The 16330-nt window shown below is 62.1% G+C and overlaps 3 protein-coding genes across 3 annotated transcripts in view; 2 read left to right on the top strand and 1 right to left on the bottom strand.

Moving 5' to 3' along the window:
* Positions 1-37: 37 nt before the first annotated feature.
* On the bottom strand, positions 38-6687 carry CHLRE_13g570700v5 (uncharacterized protein). The gene is made up of 13 exons (XM_043069368.1): positions 6470-6687; positions 6167-6238; positions 5784-5874; positions 5207-5400; positions 4671-4874; positions 4220-4326; positions 3844-3957; positions 3340-3483; positions 2743-2966; positions 2403-2505; positions 1633-2086; positions 1308-1406; positions 38-1085 (listed from the first exon to the last, which is right to left on the bottom strand). The coding sequence occupies exons 1-13, from the start codon at positions 6537-6539 to the stop codon at positions 952-954; spliced, it is 2010 nt and encodes a 669-aa protein (XP_042917343.1). The 5' UTR covers positions 6540-6687; the 3' UTR covers positions 38-951.
* Positions 6688-6997: 310 nt separating this feature from the next.
* Positions 6998-12171, top strand: CHLRE_13g570650v5 (uncharacterized protein). The gene is made up of 7 exons (XM_043069367.1): positions 6998-7757; positions 7980-8240; positions 8562-9537; positions 9754-9975; positions 10110-10163; positions 10331-10390; positions 10607-12171. Exons 1-7 carry the CDS (start codon positions 7696-7698, stop codon positions 10769-10771), a joined length of 1800 nt encoding a protein of 599 aa, XP_042917342.1. The 5' UTR covers positions 6998-7695; the 3' UTR covers positions 10772-12171.
* A 156-nt stretch (positions 12172-12327) lies between these two features.
* The window catches only part of CHLRE_13g570600v5 (uncharacterized protein), a 5681-nt gene continuing 1678 nt past the window's right edge, over positions 12328-16330 (top strand). The window contains exons 1-9 of the mRNA XM_043069366.1: positions 12328-12919; positions 13186-13273; positions 13560-13650; positions 13936-14252; positions 14438-14601; positions 14806-14953; positions 15193-15272; positions 15509-15591; positions 16069-16266. Coding sequence (XP_042917341.1) covers positions 12648-12919; positions 13186-13273; positions 13560-13650; positions 13936-14252; positions 14438-14601; positions 14806-14953; positions 15193-15272; positions 15509-15591; positions 16069-16266 — 1441 coding nt within the window. The 5' untranslated portion in view covers positions 12328-12647. The remainder of the gene's footprint in view (positions 12920-13185; positions 13274-13559; positions 13651-13935; positions 14253-14437; positions 14602-14805; positions 14954-15192; positions 15273-15508; positions 15592-16068; positions 16267-16330) is intronic.

Here is a 16330-nt window from a genome sequence, read left to right as displayed (position 1 = left end):
GCAGCCCCCCCCCCCCGCACGCACGGAACCTTGCGGAAGCACTCGAGGCTTACACCAAGGCCCCAACACTCGTGGCCGTACCCTCCGTGTGCATAAACTGGGGAAACATGGGTAAAATGTTCCATCTTGCCGCAGGTAGGATGCAACACCTGCAGCCTTGCATGCCGCACATACGTACTGCTGCGGTCAAGTAAGCTTTCTTACCATTCACCGCATTGTCCCACCTAGAACCCGTAGGCCGCCCCCTTTCGGTGATGCAGTGTATGTAAAGTACACATAATGACAACCAGTACACCAGTACTGGCTATTCAAAAGTTGTCCATGAATTGCGCTACATGCTATACATAGTCATCCCGCCGTGCAGTCCTGCTCCTGCTGCTACGGCCCGCATTGCCATCATCAGTTCACAGCCATAGTCTTCTGTACTATTCCCTACTAGTGGCAGTCTGTTGCCGCGCGCACCGGTGCCACCCTCACCCGCGGCTATGTGCACCTACCTCTGGCAGTCTGGCTCAGTGCCTCAGCACACAACCACCCCGGCCCGCCTGCCCAGGCCCTGCTGCACCAGCGGCGCCGTCCTCCTAACCAATCACCCAGTTCAAGCCACCTCCACCCACAGTCCCGCCCACAGCCCCACACTTCACACGTCCACATTCCGTCTGGTCACTGCAGGCTGCCGAGCGCCGGCGTGCGGCTGACTCAACCTCATAACCCTGACACTGTGCTGCGACACGACCGCGCGCTTGTGTTGCCATACAGTACCATATGTACGCCAGGAATTTCCTCACAAGGTAGCTCATTGCCCTCGCGTGGGCGCACATGCACAACTACCCCCTGGCTGCTTTCCGGGCACTTGGCCTCTGCATCTCACTGCCTAGCGTCCGACTCAGTAGCGCACTTGACACACGCCCCGTGCCGCTGCCGCCGCAGACCAGCCCGCTGCAGCTGCCCTCACCGCCCTGGCTGCTGCTGCTTGCAAGCTCCGCCCTGGCAGCCCTGCCCGCAGTGGTCGTCTGTGGTACCGCAGTAGCCGTACTGCGAGCAGCACTCCTTTGAGAACATGCAGCGGCCGTCGTTTATGTGGCCTGTGCAATGGATGGCGGGTTGCCAGTATGCAGGTCAACACGTGTGATGGGGGCGCACTTGCATGATGACCGACACCACCCAGAAGCCTGTTCCCCTTCACAAGATGAGGCCAAATGAAATTGACACTAAGTAATGGATGCTGCCGCTCCTTGCTACCGGATGCACTTTTAAGACACAGCAGAACCACGTGTATGCTTGACACGACCTGGCACGAAACTCACCGTTGCCGCACATGGCCCCGGCGCCCCCGGGGGATGGCGGCGGCATCCTGAGGCACGCGCCGCCCTGGCAGCCATTGCCGCAGTGGTCGATGGTCGTGCCTGTTGTTGCGGCAGCGGTTGGCAGCGAGGGTCGGAGGCAGGAGTGGTGCGTGATGGTGGGTGCGGCGCATAGCAGACAGTACCCCAAGCAGGGGGAGAGAAGGGCAGGCAAGCAACAGGGCATTGTTGACGGTGGTCCGCAGCAAACCACGGTCCGAACCCGCTACCGATCCGCTGGGGTCCAACTTTCAACACAACCCGCTGCCCGCATCGCTGCTGCACCCACCGCAATAGCCAAAGAAGCTGCAGCACTCGTCCGCATTGAGGCAGCGCCCAGCGCGCCCGTCCCCGCACATCGCATCTTGCTCCGCTGCGCTCGGGCTTGGGCTTGGGCTTGGCCTGCGTTTAGGGCTTGGACGAGGCTTTGGCGCTGGTTGGGGTTTCGGGCTCTTCTTAGGCTTGGGCTTGGGGCTTGGACTGGGTTTGGGGCTCGGGCTCGGCTTGGGGCTGGGGACTGGCTTGGGAGATGGTGAGGGAGAAGGTGAGGACGATGGCGATGGGGAGGGCGAAGGCGATGGCGATGGCTTCGGGGATGGTGATGGCGAGGGAGATGGTGACGGCGACGGCTTGGGAGAAGGTGAAGGCGCGGGCGAGGGACTGGACCAGCACAGCCCACCCTTGCAACCCTCGCCGCACCACTCCCGGCCAGTGCCGCAGTAGCCGTACTGGGAGCAGCACTCCTGTGAGCACGCACACATATGTGCTTACCAGGCCGTACGTGTTTGCATGTATGGAACCACATCTCAGGGTGTCACGAGCATGAGGTAGGCATGCGGAGCGAGCGGCGACGCGTCAACCGTCAACCGTCATCAACGGCAGCAACACCGCTACACGCACACACACACACACACACACACACACACACACACACACACACACACGCACACACACACACACACACACACACACACGCATACACACAAACACACACGGCGCCCTCCAGAAATAGATTCCCTGAACGCACGGCACTGCGACACTGCCTAAACACCGCCTCACCTTGCTGTTGGCACATTGTCCCGAATTGATTTTGCCGCCGCCGCACAGCGGGCCCCGCGGCGGCGGCGGCGGCGACTGCTCGCCGCCCGCACACGGGCCGCCCCTGCGCACCGCACCGCACCGCATTGCGCGCGTACACGCACATACATTTAGAACGGTACGGTATGACAACACACAGGCGCCAGCAGTGCTTTTGCACCGCCCACTCCTGCAGTGGCGATTCCAAAGCACCGACCCCCATACATCGCATTGTGCCATGCCCAGCACAGCAGCCGCTACAGCCGCCTTCAACAGCCCACGCCCCCAAACCCACACGCTCACACACGCCTGTGTCCCTCACCTGCAGCCGGAGCCGCACGCCTCTTCGCTCAGGCCGCAGTACCCCATCTCGCCGCAGCACTGCCCCGCGCTCGCCCCCACACACGTGCCATTGCCACCCCAGCCGCCGCCGCACGGCCGCGGCGGCGGCGGCCCGCCCGCCGTCACCGCCCGCAGCAACTGCTGGTCCGAATCCAGCGTCACATCCCAGATCATAACGCCCGCCATGCCACGCTGCGCTGCGGCCTGTTGGATGAATGGAAGAGTGGGAAGGAGGAGTGGAAGGGAAGGCGTTGGAAGGGAGGAGTAGGAAGGGATATGGGCACTGGCTGACTGCGCACGGTGGGGCGCGCGGGGCGGGATTTAGCTGGCCGGGACCCTGCGATACGCAGGCGCATGGGCTCTCAGCAGGAGAGCAAACGGTGCTCCCCATCAAGGCGTCGGCGCTCCTGTCCCATTCACACGTAACAACATTCCCACACCAGCCTACAACAGCCACCACAGTATTCCACCACTCCGTAAGCCCTCTAGCGCACTAGCACGCTAGCGCGCTATCACCCTTGCCACGCTAGCACGCTTGGCACGGGTACCACGCCAGGAGACTAGGGACCTCACCTACCTGCTGTTTCATCCACAGCGTCTCCGGGATGTCAAAGCCCACCCAGCGGCGCCCCCGCACGTAATACGCGGCCTTCTCAGCCACCTCCACGAACACCGACCCGCCCGAGGAAGACAGGTCGGCCATTAGCTGCTTGTAGGAGGGCTGCGGGTGCGCGCGTGTGTGTATGTTGTGTGCGTGCGTGTGTGTGTGTGTGTGTGTGTGTGTGTGTGTGTGTGTGTGTGTGTGTGTGTGTGTGTGTGTGTGTGTGTGTGTGTGTGTGTGTGTGAGAAGGAGAGAGAAGGATAAGGTAGGGAAAGGGGTAAACAACGTGCGCGCATGTTGTGCAAGCAAGCGCGTGTGGATGGGCGGGTCCGGGTGGTTTGGAGGAACCAGGTGGGCACGTGGGCACGTGGGCAGGTGGCAAGTGGCTGAACCGCTGCCACTGTTCCCACTGCTGCCACTACTGCCAACGTTACGTACGCGTTTCCCATGTACAACGTGCATGTGTCTCTGCCCCCTTACCGTATCCTGTCGGCTGCAGCTGCTGTCGGTGACCAGTGAGGGGGCCGGGTAGCGCCACTGCTCCGCGTCCACCAGCGTGAAGCCATGGCCGTAGAAGCCCAGACCCAACACCAGCTGCGTGTGTGTGCGTGTGTGTGTGTGTGTGTGTGTGTGTGTGTGTGTGTGTGTGTGTGTGTGTGTGTGTGTGTGTGTGCGTGTGTGTGCGTGCGTGCATGTGTGTACGGTATGCGTATGTTAGTAGAGAAGCAAAGGGGAAATGGTCGACACAAACTCTTGCAGGCTTCCTTTCCTTGTGCGTGATCTTCATTACATACGCAACCACACCCACAAATTTACACCCATCCATCCACACAAGCACACACACACACACACGAACCTTGTTCGCCGGCACGGAGCCGTATGCAGCCAGCCCCGCCGCCACCTGCGTCCAGCCGGTGTGCAGCCCCGTCACATCGTCACCATAGCAGGGGTCAGCCAGCTCATCTGTGTGTGTGGGAGCAGGGTGAGCGAACGCACATGTTGGAAGCACAGCTAAGTCGGGCAGCGCGTGTGTGTCCATGAAACCAACGCGAACGCGTAGAGGAGCGTATCGACGCTAAGCTGGCTGCATATGCGCAGCGAGTGGACCACAGCATTGATGGCCTCAGCCAGCAGGTCCCAAGGGCCCTGACGAATCGCTGACTGAATGAGTACGGCGTCTATACGCTACATCGCATGGACACACACATGGTGCTGAGACTGCTGACCCTGTCCCCTTTTGATTTGCTGGTGATACCGTGCATGCAAACATGCGTAATAAATACGCAAAGACACGCAGCGCCGCTCACAGCTCATGATGTTGAAGTAGTCAAGCTGCGCCGCCAGTGATGCCAGGTCCAGTCCGCTCATGTCTCCCGAGTAGCCCGGCACAGCCGCCGTCAGAAGCCGCCGCTGGGGCCCGGCGCCGCCGCCGCCGTCCCGCGGGCCCAGCGCATCCAGTGCCAGGCGCAGCTCGGTCGCCAGCAGCACCATGTTGGCTCGGTCGGACTTGCCTGTGTGTGTGTTTGTGTGTTTGTGTGTGTGTGTGTGTGTGTGTGTGTGTGTGTGTCTCAGGAATGCACAATGAGGAGGGGTTTGGCCATTGATACCGTCATGGGGTGAGTGGGTGGCAATGGCAGTGGCCGATGTGCAACGACGCACGATAGCGGGGCATTTGGGCTGTAGCTAGTCTGAGGCTAGCGCGTCATCCGCAGCGGCGCACAAGCGGCCCCACCCTCAGCTCCACACACCCGGCCATGCACATGCCCATGCACGCCACGCCACACCACGCCACACCGCTCCATGCCACGCCACACCACGCCACGCCACGTCACACGCCACGCACCCGGGAACTCCCAATCCAGGTCTACACCATCTGCATCCACACGTGCCACCCACTCCGCCACTCCCGCCACGAACTTGGCGCGGGCGGCGGCGCTGCCGGTGGCTGCGGACCAGATGCTCGTGTCAAAACCGCCACCGCCAATGGAGATTAGCGCACGCATGCCGGGGTAGCGCCGCCGCAGACCCATGACCACCCTGCGGTGCACATGTGCGTGTTAAGAAACGAAACGAACCGCCCGAGAGCTTGTGTTAAAGAGCACAAGGAAAACATTGCGCAAAGACCGAGAGCTTGTGTGTGCACATGTGTGTATACGTTCAGAGAGCACAAGGGAAAGAAACATGCAGGACTGTGCGTATGTTGGGGGCGTGCGTGGGTGGGGCAGGGCCGCAACGGTAGGTGTGCATCATGCGAGTGAGGCAGAGGGCAAGATCGGGCGGCCCCGGCAGCCTGTGTTTGTCCGGTAGTCCCGACATGAGTTGGGCTTGTAAGGATCCCAGTCCCTTGGCGTGGCAAACACAACCCCCCACCCCACCCCCTCCGCCTCCCTGCCACGCCACGTCGCGCAGTTGTGGCTCACCCCAGGTTGTCGAATTCGTCTCGCAGGCCGAAGTCGGGGCCCTCGTTGATCCAGGCGAATGCATAGTACACATGCGTCACGCCCGAGAGGTCTGTACATGTCGTGTGAGACGGGCGTAGGGTAGGAGTTGCGGGGGTTGGCTGAGAGTAGGGTGTGGGAAAGCGGCAGGGGTTGCAATGCACGGGCAGCATGCACGTGTGCCGCATTGCTGGCCGCCCGCACCCCGATTCCCCCACAGCTTGACTGCATAGTTAGTTAGTCCGCACTCCTCTTGTGACGACCCAGAAACCCACTCTGAGCAGACAATAAGTGTGGCAGCAACGCTATGTAACCTATGTTGCTTCTGAAGACGCCTCTGGTTTAACCCGGCGCGGCCATCCTACCGATGGTGTCGGGTTGGATGTAGAATGCGCCGTTCGGCTTTGTCGTCTGGAACCAGCCCGGGAAGTAGAGGCCTGGTCGTGGCAGAGACAAACGCAGGTGCGGATGTTCTAAGAGAGTAATGGGAAGCGGGCTTGGAGCCGGAACGGCAGGGAGTAGGGGTCAGGGGCGAAGGCCGATGCCGGGAGTTGCGGGTTTCAGAGAACGCCCAGCGCCGCTTCTTGGCACGCTCTGGGCGAAGTCAGGCGAGGAAGGCGGGCGGTACAGTCATCAACGCCACTTCTTCACGAATAACGTTGTCTTACCGACGTGAGTCGCTACAGCGGCTTGCACTATCAGTAAAAGTAGGGTGAGTCCCAAGGCTGGAAACGCCATGGCCGCCTGGTTACCGCACCTCTTGGCGAACAATGAATACGTTATATGTCTAGGTTGTGAGTTTTCGTCGATGCCCAATGAAAGTCGACAGCACGCGAGGAGGCCTTCCAGGTTCCGAAGGCTTACCGTGGTGTTGCCCGGGCATGTAATTATCTATACATAATAGCTGCACAAGCAAATTACTGCAGGGAACACGCACGGCTCCAACCTGTGCCGAGATTTGTACGCCCCATTCGATGCAGCGCTTCGCCAGCCCCAACCCAGCCCGCCCAGCCATTCTTTCACTTACGGAATGCGTTGTGTCCAATGAGTTCCCAAGTGCACTGTCCACCGGCCGTCACTCCACGTCTGTCGTCTGTCAGCCTCGTACAGCATGGGGAGGGCCGCACGGCAGTGGTTCAGAGCGCGCTCGGACTGCGGATTGAACACGCTGGCAAGGCTGTCCAAGTTAGGTTATACTCACAGTCAGACTTGTAAACAAGCGGAAATTGAGGAACGCGTGAGTGCGCTTTTTGGACGGTGGCGCCACGACGGGTGAGACCGGGTTGGGGGGTTGGGGGGCGCGAGCTAACCGCCTGCCTCGGCCCCCTGCGCCACCTGAGGACCAGTTCTGCCTCATCGATTATCTTTTTAATTTTCTACTGGTAATTGCCACTATTTAAGGTAGCAACTGTGGCAACGTTGCGAGGCCGCACTCTCGTTAAGTCTGGAAGTTGGTGCTGCAAACGCCCTTAGTCGCAGGTCAGTAGCTTAGGTAGGATTCGACAAACGTGCAACAATGTCGGTAGCGACGCTGCGACTATCAACCTCAGTGGGCCCTGCCACAAGCATTTCCGCGACCTCCGCGTCCAGCGGCAACGCCCAGCAGCCTCGAACTTGCGTGGGGCTTGCGTGTCAGGCATCTGCCCAAAGCCTCAACTCGTTCGACTCGCTCGGCACGGCGGTCGGGAGCGGAGACAATCTTGGACGCAGCATTTCGAGTGACGGAACGTGCGAGGTTCACGAGCAGCGCGTGAGCGGCGGGGCCTTTAAAACAGCTGCTGCCGCTGTGCGAGATTTTCTTGATGCAGCAGTGCCGTCTGCGCTGCTAGAAATGCGTGGCAGCAGGCCTGTTCCTGCTGTTGCCAAACCCACTGGCGCAGCCGCAGCCTGTCCCATGAAGGTGGATGACACCCGGAGCTTCTCGGAGCAGACGGGCTTGAGGCCCATGTTTTTCAGGTGCGGGTGTGTGACAGCAAGAATGACGATTGCTTATTGGTCATTGATCATTCAGACGCGGGGGGTGGGAACGCAGTAATACCGGCGCGCGGCCGGGGCGTGTGCACGGACGCTGTGCATGGTGTTGTCGTAGGTTCTTATGATGCCCAAAAGTTAAAAGCACGCATTGCAGCAAACGTTACGCCTTTGTTTGTGTGAATCTGCGCGGCCCCGGCAATGCAGGCGTGATGAGACGCTCCAGCGCCTGCTAAGATCCACGGCGGGCATTCCCGAGGAGGGCGCAGCCGGGGAGGGCGAGGAGGGGGCAGTGGCGGGGCAGCAGCAGCAGATGCCGCTGCAGCAGTTGCAGCAGGGTGAGGGGCAGCAGCCAGCGGAGCTACAACCGCAGCAACAGCACGACCAGCAGGGCCAGCATGGGGAGCAGCCACGCGCTCGCACCAGCACAGGGGCCACGCCGTACCTGCCTTCCTGGGATATCGCGAGGTGGGTGGGTGTCCGATGCGAGTGACGGCCAGGCCATGCACGCGACTCACGCGGCGACACGGCTGGCGATGCGGGCGAGGTTTGTCGGTGCCAATGACACCTTGGGGATTGGCTTGGAGGGGCGGGAGAGGGACAGTCCATGTCATCAAGCTAGCAAGGTAGAGAGCAGCACTGCGGCGTGCGGCAGGTGCCCCTGAACGAGTTCGCAGTGCGTTCTGGGCCTTGTCACTTGACAGCTATAACAAAGCATTGTACGCAACTTGTTGCTGTACCGTATACTGTGTACCTGCCGCTTGCTGCTGCTGCCGCTCCCCCACGTAGGAGCACCTTATGGGCGCAGCTGGAGACAGGGCTGTTGCAGGTGGCGGCGCTGGAGCACCAGGCGGCTACGGCGGTGGCGGCAGCAGACCCAGCTGCAGCCGCTTGCGCCAGCTGTGTAGTAGACACGCACGGCTTCCACCGAGCCGGGGCACTGCAGCGGCGGCACGCCGCGACGCACCTGGGAGCGGTTCAGGAGGGGGGCGAGGAGTGCGCGGGCGATGCCGGCGACCAGCAGGAAGAGGTGGTGATAAGGGAGGATGCCGACGCGGCTGCCTCAATCGGCCGCGCAGCTGTGACGCGCCTGAGCATTCAGGTTGAGGGGCTGGAATGCGCTGCCACTGCTACAGCCGCGGCTGCCACAAGCTCGATAGGGCGCTGCTATAGCCGCACACGCAGCATCGGCCGCGCCGCGTGCGCCGAGCTGCCGCCCCCACGCGGTCTTGGCGACGTGCCGCTGACACCGTCTGGCGGTGGCAGCTGTGGCGGTAGTGGCGGAGCGCTGGGGGCACGAGTGGGGTCCGCAACGGGGGCTGCGGCCTTCGGCCGCGCGCCCATGTTTTTGCGCGGCGGCCGCGGCCGCGGCAGTAGCATCGTCGCCGCAGCGCTGCCAGCCGCCGCCATGAATTTCGCTACTGTCACGGCCACAACAGCCGCTGGCGCAGCCTCCGCCGCGTGCAACAGCTGTGGCGTAGCCGTAGCCGCCGCTGCAGGCGCCCAACAGCACCCCCACCCCCACCACCACCATCACAGCCGCCACCACCACCACCACCACCACCACAACGTGGCCTTTGCGGTGGGCCTGGCCGCAGCCACCACCGCCAACGCAGCGGTGAACTCGGTGGGCGACCTGGCTGTAGCGGGGCTGTCGGCTGTAGCAAGCACCGCCCTGCTGGGCGCCGTGTCGTCGGCGGCGCTGCAGCAGCTGGGGCCGCACGCGCTGGCGGCCGGCAGCAACATGCTGGTCAACCGGATACAGGTGCGCTGCTGCTGCATGTAACCGAGTGCTGAACTGCGGCTGCTGCATGTGGCATGTGTGGGGCGCATCGAAGGGCATGTGGCATGTGTGAGGGGCGCATTGAACAGCAGCACGGGTGGTGTAGGGGGCACGATACTGATGCCCACATGCAAGTCGCGGCGGCACGCAAGCAATACGGTAACCCTAACACGCCCACGCCAACGGCAACTGCCTCAGAGCATCATTGTGAAGAAGACCTCCACCGCCGCCATGGACGCCGCACTGGATGCCGCCGCCGCGGCCGCTGGCCCGTCCGCCCATCCCTCCGCCTCTGCCGGCATCTCCGCGGCCTCCAGCAGTGCCGGCGGCTGCAGTCGCGAGGCGCTCAATCAGCGGCTTCGCGCCACTATGCTCGGCATGAGCGTCACGTGGTTCCTCTTCAACCTTGGCGGCATGCAGGTAAGCTTGTTTTGCAAACGCTTCTTCTTGAGCTGCCCACCTGTGCTCCTTGAGCTATCTGACTGGCATTTCTCTGCACCCATCTGTATGTATACCTATTCTTGTTGAGCTTTACAAATCCGTGCGCCGTGTAGGACGGCCTGATGCATCTGGACTTCCAACATGACTTCGTGCACAGCGCCAAGACGGTGCGTGTGGACAGTCGACTGTGTGGCATGGGGTCGTGGGCGTGTGGGTGTATGGGCGTGTGGGCCTTGCAAGGCATTCTGGCATGACGGGAGTAAGGCGAGTGCGCCGTGAATATTGCAGCCTCTCACGTGCTGCACCGCCTCGCATGCCGCTGTCATATAAACAGATGATGGACCTGGCCACCAGCGGGCCCAACTTCATGGAGAACTGCCGCGAGCTGCTGCAGGTGCGTGTGCGTATGTGTGTTTAAAGCAGCACAAGAAAGAAGTCAGCGCAAATCCAGTGTATGTGTGGAGGGGGCGTGTGTGCCTGTGTGCATGGTGGTGGGGAAGGGATACACAGTGACCGTGAAGCTGCTGTAGCCCTGAGAGTGCTTGTTGTGTGCTGCTGATACCGTAATGAGCATGCATGTGCCACCTACCACAATGCCACGCATTTGCAGATCGGCTTCAGTGTGGTTTTGAACCTGAGCGCCCGCAACGCGGCCGGCGGCGGCGGCGGCGGCCTGGTGGCGGGCGCCGCCGCCGGCAACCTGGAATTCGTACACGGCATTGCGGAGGGCCTGCAGGCGATGCAGAACATTGCAACCGGCATCCTGGGCTGTTGATGCCTGGTGGAGTGGTGGCTTGGCGCAGGGCAGCTTAGCGGCTGCGGTAAGAATTGCGAGATATCATGATAATAGAGGGACCCTCGTGATGCGCAGAGCATGTGATCCCTGCATTCGGCCCTGCATAGGCGACGCGGGGAAGTGCTATGGAGTATCATGTCACCTTGTGCAACCCAAGGTGTTCATTGGTGCTCTTGTGCGCAGCCGGACTAAGGGGATGTATGAAATTGCGGTGATTGTGTTCACGGTGGGCGGGCTGCAGCTGCGGGCGGTGCGGCAGGATTCAGGAATGATGCAGGAGGGCTGCGGGTGTGAGGGCAGAACACAGTGGTAGGCGTGGGCTACCGCAGCCGCAGCAAGTAGCAGGTATAAGGGTGTGGCGGCGCTAGCGGCTCGCCAGCCCGTATCTTTGGGTGTGTTGAGTGTGATTCTCGCGGTATGGCTTGCGGAATGCTGCTTTACGATATAGCACAGGTGCGAGATGTGCGCAGCGATGGACGGGGGCTTGCTTTTGTTGTCTGGGACCCCTTGCTGCTACGCCCAGGAGCATGTTACGAGAATTACCTTGGGGTGGCTGGAGCCTGGAGCCTGCGGTGCATAGCGATGAGGCATTGAGGCCTAGCAGGGCTGGCGCATGACGGCCAGTAGGTGGGCTTGTGTCCTGCGCAGCTCACAGATGTGGAAATACTCGCGTCCGGTTGAGTGCACAGACTGCAAAACTGTTACCGGTACACAAGCTACAATGAGCAATTGAATATGCCCGGCTGGCTTGAGCGGCCGCGCCCGGGACCGGGGGGGAATGAATAGGTATACATCAGAGAATACATATTGGTTTGGTTGCCGGTTGCGCCAGGTTGCGCAGCTTGCGCTCTATGTTGCATTTGTGCGCTTCAAAGGCTGTGATGGCGTCTATAGCGCAACGTGGAACATGATGATTGTGTGCAGTGTGCAGGGAGTAAGGGAGAATCGGTCGGGCGTGGGTTGAAGCACATGTGCTTTACTTGAGTTACGCAGGGTTACAGCAGCACGAATTCAGTCACGCGGCGAAGGCGCTAGTGGTTTCATACGCCGCGTAAGCTGCGATGTCATTTGATGTGGCGCCGACACAGGTGCATATACGTCAACGCCGCTTTTGAGTCGCTGGGCGATGCACCGGGGATGTTCGGGATGGCTAGAGACCTTGACCTACTTCGGTCACCCAGGAGGGCTGTGCTTACTAGCAGCTGTGTACGGACTTATAGCTTGGACCAATCATGCTTGCAGGCCAGGCCAGTGGCGCATCCCTTTGGTGGTGTCATCAGGAGAGGAAAGCCGCCGGGGGCGAGGCTGCGGGGTCGGGCGGGCCGTTCGTGGAGCCGTGCAGGAGTAGCCGCTGCTAACAATTGAACTGCATATGCATAAATATGCGCCACGTCTATCAATACAAGCTTGATTCAGCCGCTCCAACGCTGGTTCGCCCGAACCAGGACGGCCCGAGTACCAGCGGACCGGTATGGGGACACACGCGCATCATTCACCCTGACGTTCCAGTTTACCCACGTCCTACAGTGGCAGGTAGCTCACTTTCATATGCTCTACTAACGTCGCTGGCTGCTTCCATCTTAACCTGCTTTTAGCAAGTCTTGTCACTCGCTTTCGGTATCCCGCTGCATAAACCGGCGCCTACGCAAGGCCTTTTGCGATAAGGCTTTTTCTTCAGGTTATCGCAAAAGATCGCGACGGGCTGCTGCAGAAAACTTGCACCTGGGGTCAACTGCCCCTTCTGCGTGGCTCTTCACGACGGATCCCCAAGAAGCACGCGCGACGGGTCAGCCTAAGCAGTGCGTAGTAGCGTGGTGCTAGGGCCTTAGCCTGGGGTAGGCTACTGGCCATCGCGATGACAGGGACGGGTGGGCTGCTGCTCCTCTTGAGCAGCTGGGCCACCATCAGCGTAGCTACTGACGTGTGCAGCTCGTTCATTTGGGATGCGGCGGCGCTCAGCGGCTACTGCACGACGACCGGCGCTCTGGCGTACCGGTCGCCGGCATGCAGCGTCTACCGCCTGTGCAACGGGAACGCGAGCCCGCCGCTGGGCAGCACCATGTGCGCAACGGACCGCCTCTTCATCTCCCTGTGCGCGGATCAGCCAGCTCTCACACAATGCAAAAAGTGGGTCGCGGCGGCCGGGCAACAGGGGTACAGAAATACACACGGCACGGGTTGCAGAATGGATGTGCGGAGCGTGTGGGGGACACGCGCGCGTCCGGAGCTTTGGGTAGCACTCGGGCGTCCGGGGCTTGGAATTGCTGCTGCTGCAGACTCCTAGCCATAGTCATGAATTACGAATCACGGTTTCCAACTTGGCTTAACTGTACCGTAATGCAATTGTGGGCTCCCTGCTGTACACGGTACACCCGCGTACGGTGCGTGTGCAGGTTTCAGCAGGCGTTCAGCACACCCGCGAACTTCACCGCGTGTCAGGCCTCAAAGGCCTTCAAGATCACCAGCACAAGCCAAGTCCAGGTGCGCGGCATGAGGGGCGAGTGCGCGGGTGCGGGCTCGGGGGCAGCGTCGCACCGTTCTGGGAAACATTCTTGGATAACATGCCCCAGATGTAGCATGTTGCCAAAGCACATGGTCTGACGGGGCAAAGGGCTCTTTGTTGGTGGGGGTCGCTGGAAGCTGGGCACTGGTAGGCAAGGTCGGCGTGGGGCTGGGGCGAGCGTGGGCTGGGGCAGCTCTTGAGGCGAGGAAACCCTTGCGTTCCCGGCATACGCTCATCCTCGACCCCCGTCATGCATGCACACAGAACTACATGACGACCAACTGCGCGGGAGGGCACCGCATGGCGGGCTGCGAGCGCTGCAACAACACCGCCTGCGACACGCCCGACCCGCTGCGTGAGTGCGCTGCGCTGGAGCGGCTGGGGCAGGGGCGAGGGCAGGGGCGAGGGCAGGGGCGAGGGCAGGGGCGAGGGCAGGGGCGAAGCCGCCAGGCAAGGGTTGGCCCCGCGGAAGCGGGTTGTGTAGCGCAGGCGCAGGGGGTAGGGGCAGAGCTACCAGGTAGGCCCTGACAGCTGCAGGGCTTGGGGACTTGCAGAATGGGCCCAAGCGAGTCACACTGCTCGCTCCGATGTTCGCCCCATCCCTTTACCGCTTCCCCTTCTTGCTGCCCTGGCCCCGCAGTCGCCTACACGGACTCTTGCATCGACATGCTCATGGGCGGCTGCGAGCCGTGGGAAAACCTGTGCGCCGCCGAGAGCCCCGCGGCCGCACAGCTGCTGTGCCTGCCCGCCTCCCAGCGCACCCCCACCACCCCCGGCGGCGGCGTGAGCAGCAGCACTCCGCCGCCCTTCTCCGCGGACCCGTGCGTGCTGGACTCCACGGCGCCGGCCTGCAAGGGCTACACGTACCCGGACGCGGCGGCGGGCGCCGACATCGCCAAGCTGTGCGGCTCCATGCCCGACATGCCGGGCTGCGCCGTGGTGGTCGCGTGCGAGGAGGTGCGTGTGTGCCTGGGGCGGGGGGAAGAAGGGGGTGGTCGATAATACACTGAAGGGGGGATGGGTCACGGGATATGGAAGAGGATAAAGGGATGGTGGGCAGGGCGTCCGCCTGCAGGTTCAACCCCATTGCCTAACTACTCATGCCTGGAACCCCCAACACCCAACCCCGTCCCCCTGCGCAGGGCTCTGGCCAGAAGGTGGCCGCCAAGTACTGCCGGCCCTTCACGCTGCTGGCCACCCTGTGCGCCGACATGCCTGGTATGCGCGGCTGCGAGGCCTACAAGGCGCTGTGCGGCAAGGCCGGCAGCGTGGTGGCGCAGTGCGCCGAGCAGCGTGCCATCCCGGGGTGGGTTGGTGTGGGTGGGGTGTGCGGTGGTGGGGTCTTGTGCGGGAGGGATGTGGGTGCTGGTGCTGGTCAGGGCGGCCAGGAATGGCGCGGGGCAGGTGTGAAGGGGCGGGGAGCACGGAGCCAGAGACATTGGTATGTACAGCGCGCACACGTGTTTATGATACGCGTCTCAAACGCACCCGTGCCCCCATTTCTGCACAGGCTTCCTACCTGGTCGGTGGCGCGCAATGACGTGTTCTCCGCCTGCGACGACCACCCCATGTCCGCCTGCGCCACTTGCTCCTCCACCGACTGCCCCAACCCGCTGGGCAGCCTGGCAGGCATATGCCACGAGATGCCAAACATGGCGGTGCGTGCGCGCAGCGAAGGGTGCAGGGGGCGATTTGGCGCATACCGTAGGGGCTTTGTGCTGCTGTAGTCCAGTTGGTGTATCATACCGGTACAATACAACGTTGTATTTGTGGGTGGGGGGGCGGGTGGTTCACGGGGTCTTCAGGCTACAGCTATGAGGTTGACGTCACAAGATTCAGGCACCATGTTCTAAATGCGCGCATGTGTGTGCTTATGTTGTGCCGCGCGCCTATACAGGTGTGCAAGGACTTCTGGGGCTTCTGCAACACCGCGGGCGCCCAAGACGTGGCGGAGTGGTGTGCGGAGGACGACAGCAAGTGAGCGAGGGGGCGAGGGCGGGCTAGCGCTTGTGGGCTGCTGGGCTGGTGGGCTCATTGCCGTGAACTGGGAGCTATACTGGACTGGCAAAAAGTCAGCGGCTCCGTCATTTTTGTCCTTTCCTTAGGCCTTGGGGCGGGATTGAGGACAGGGCCAGGCCTGACGGGCCTGCTGGGCCCTGTCCTCAGTGTTCTCCTACCCACCCTTGACCCCGCCCACCTCCCGCTCCCTGCAGGTACCTGCCCTCCATGCTCATGTACTTCCACCAGCGCACGCAGGAGCTGCTGCTGTGGAAGGAGTGGCGGCCCATGACCCAGGGTGGGTCGGGGCCTTGGCTAGGTGGCGAGCTGGGTGGCCGGCGGCGGGGAAAGGGGGATTCCGCTATGTCCGATGCCACAAATACCTTGGCCCAGGATCCAGGGCACAGCGCCCGACCCATCCTAGGAGGATGGGTCGGTCTGGGCTGGAGCAGGAGGCGAATGAGCAGGGGCGGGCGCACGGGCTGCTAGCTCACCGCCCAGCTGCTCCCCACACACACAGACACGCACCCAACATCTCGCTATCTTGCTGGGTAACCTGCCTGAGCGCCCCTGCCCTCACATGATCCGCGGCGGGCGCGCGCTTGTCGCTTCCTTTGCACACACCATTTCCAGCTTGCCTGGTTCCCTCCCTCAGTACCGCTGCCGACCATGTCGCCTCAAGTCTCCCCCTCCCCCTGCTGTTCCCCAAGATTGTCTACCGTCCACCAATGCCATTACTAATCATGAATCTAATTCCCCCGATTGCGGCCTGCAGGCCAGTATGCGGGCAGCGTCATCGCCATCGTTGCCATGGGTGTGGTCACCACCGGCCTCAAGACGCTCAAGGGGTACCTGTCGCTGCGCTGGGCGCACGAACGTGCCGCGCTGGGCGAGGCCGCGCCCGTGCCGTCCAGCGTGTGGCTGCCGGCGCGCGAGCAGCTGTCGGAGATCGCCATCAAGTGCGGCATCACAGGTGAGCAGGAGGGGAGGGGAGGGGAGGGGAGGGGAGGGGAGGGGAGGGGAGGGGAGGGGAGGGG

The sequence above is a fragment of the Chlamydomonas reinhardtii genome, chromosome 13, assembly GCF_000002595.2.
Source record: "Chlamydomonas reinhardtii strain CC-503 cw92 mt+ chromosome 13, whole genome shotgun sequence".
NCBI lineage: Eukaryota > Viridiplantae > Chlorophyta > Chlorophyceae > Chlamydomonadales > Chlamydomonadaceae > Chlamydomonas > Chlamydomonas reinhardtii.
The sequence above is the reverse complement of the archived record's forward strand: the minus strand, read 5'-3'. Positions and strand labels throughout refer to the sequence as shown.

Bases quoted from the DNA above. Each gene is read 5' to 3' on its own strand.
- CHLRE_13g570700v5 (XM_043069368.1), bottom strand. From the start codon at position 6,539: ATGGCGTTTCCAGCCTTGGGACTCACCCTACTTTTACTGATAGTGCAA. The intron at 2,506-2,742 runs GTGAGGGACACA...TGCGGTGCGCAG, and splicing joins GCGTGCGGCTCCGGCTGCAG to GGGCGGCCCGTGTGCGGGCG. The intron at 1,407-1,632 runs GTGGGTGCAGCA...CCGCAACAACAG, and splicing joins CAGCTTCTTTGGCTATTGCG to GCACGACCATCGACCACTGC.
- CHLRE_13g570650v5 (XM_043069367.1), top strand. From the start codon at position 7,696: ATGAAGGTGGATGACACCCGGAGCTTCTCGGAGCAGACGGGCTTGAGG. The intron at 9,538-9,753 runs GTGCGCTGCTGC...CAACTGCCTCAG, and splicing joins TGCTGGTCAACCGGATACAG to AGCATCATTGTGAAGAAGAC. The intron at 9,976-10,109 runs GTAAGCTTGTTT...TGCGCCGTGTAG, and splicing joins TCAACCTTGGCGGCATGCAG to GACGGCCTGATGCATCTGGA.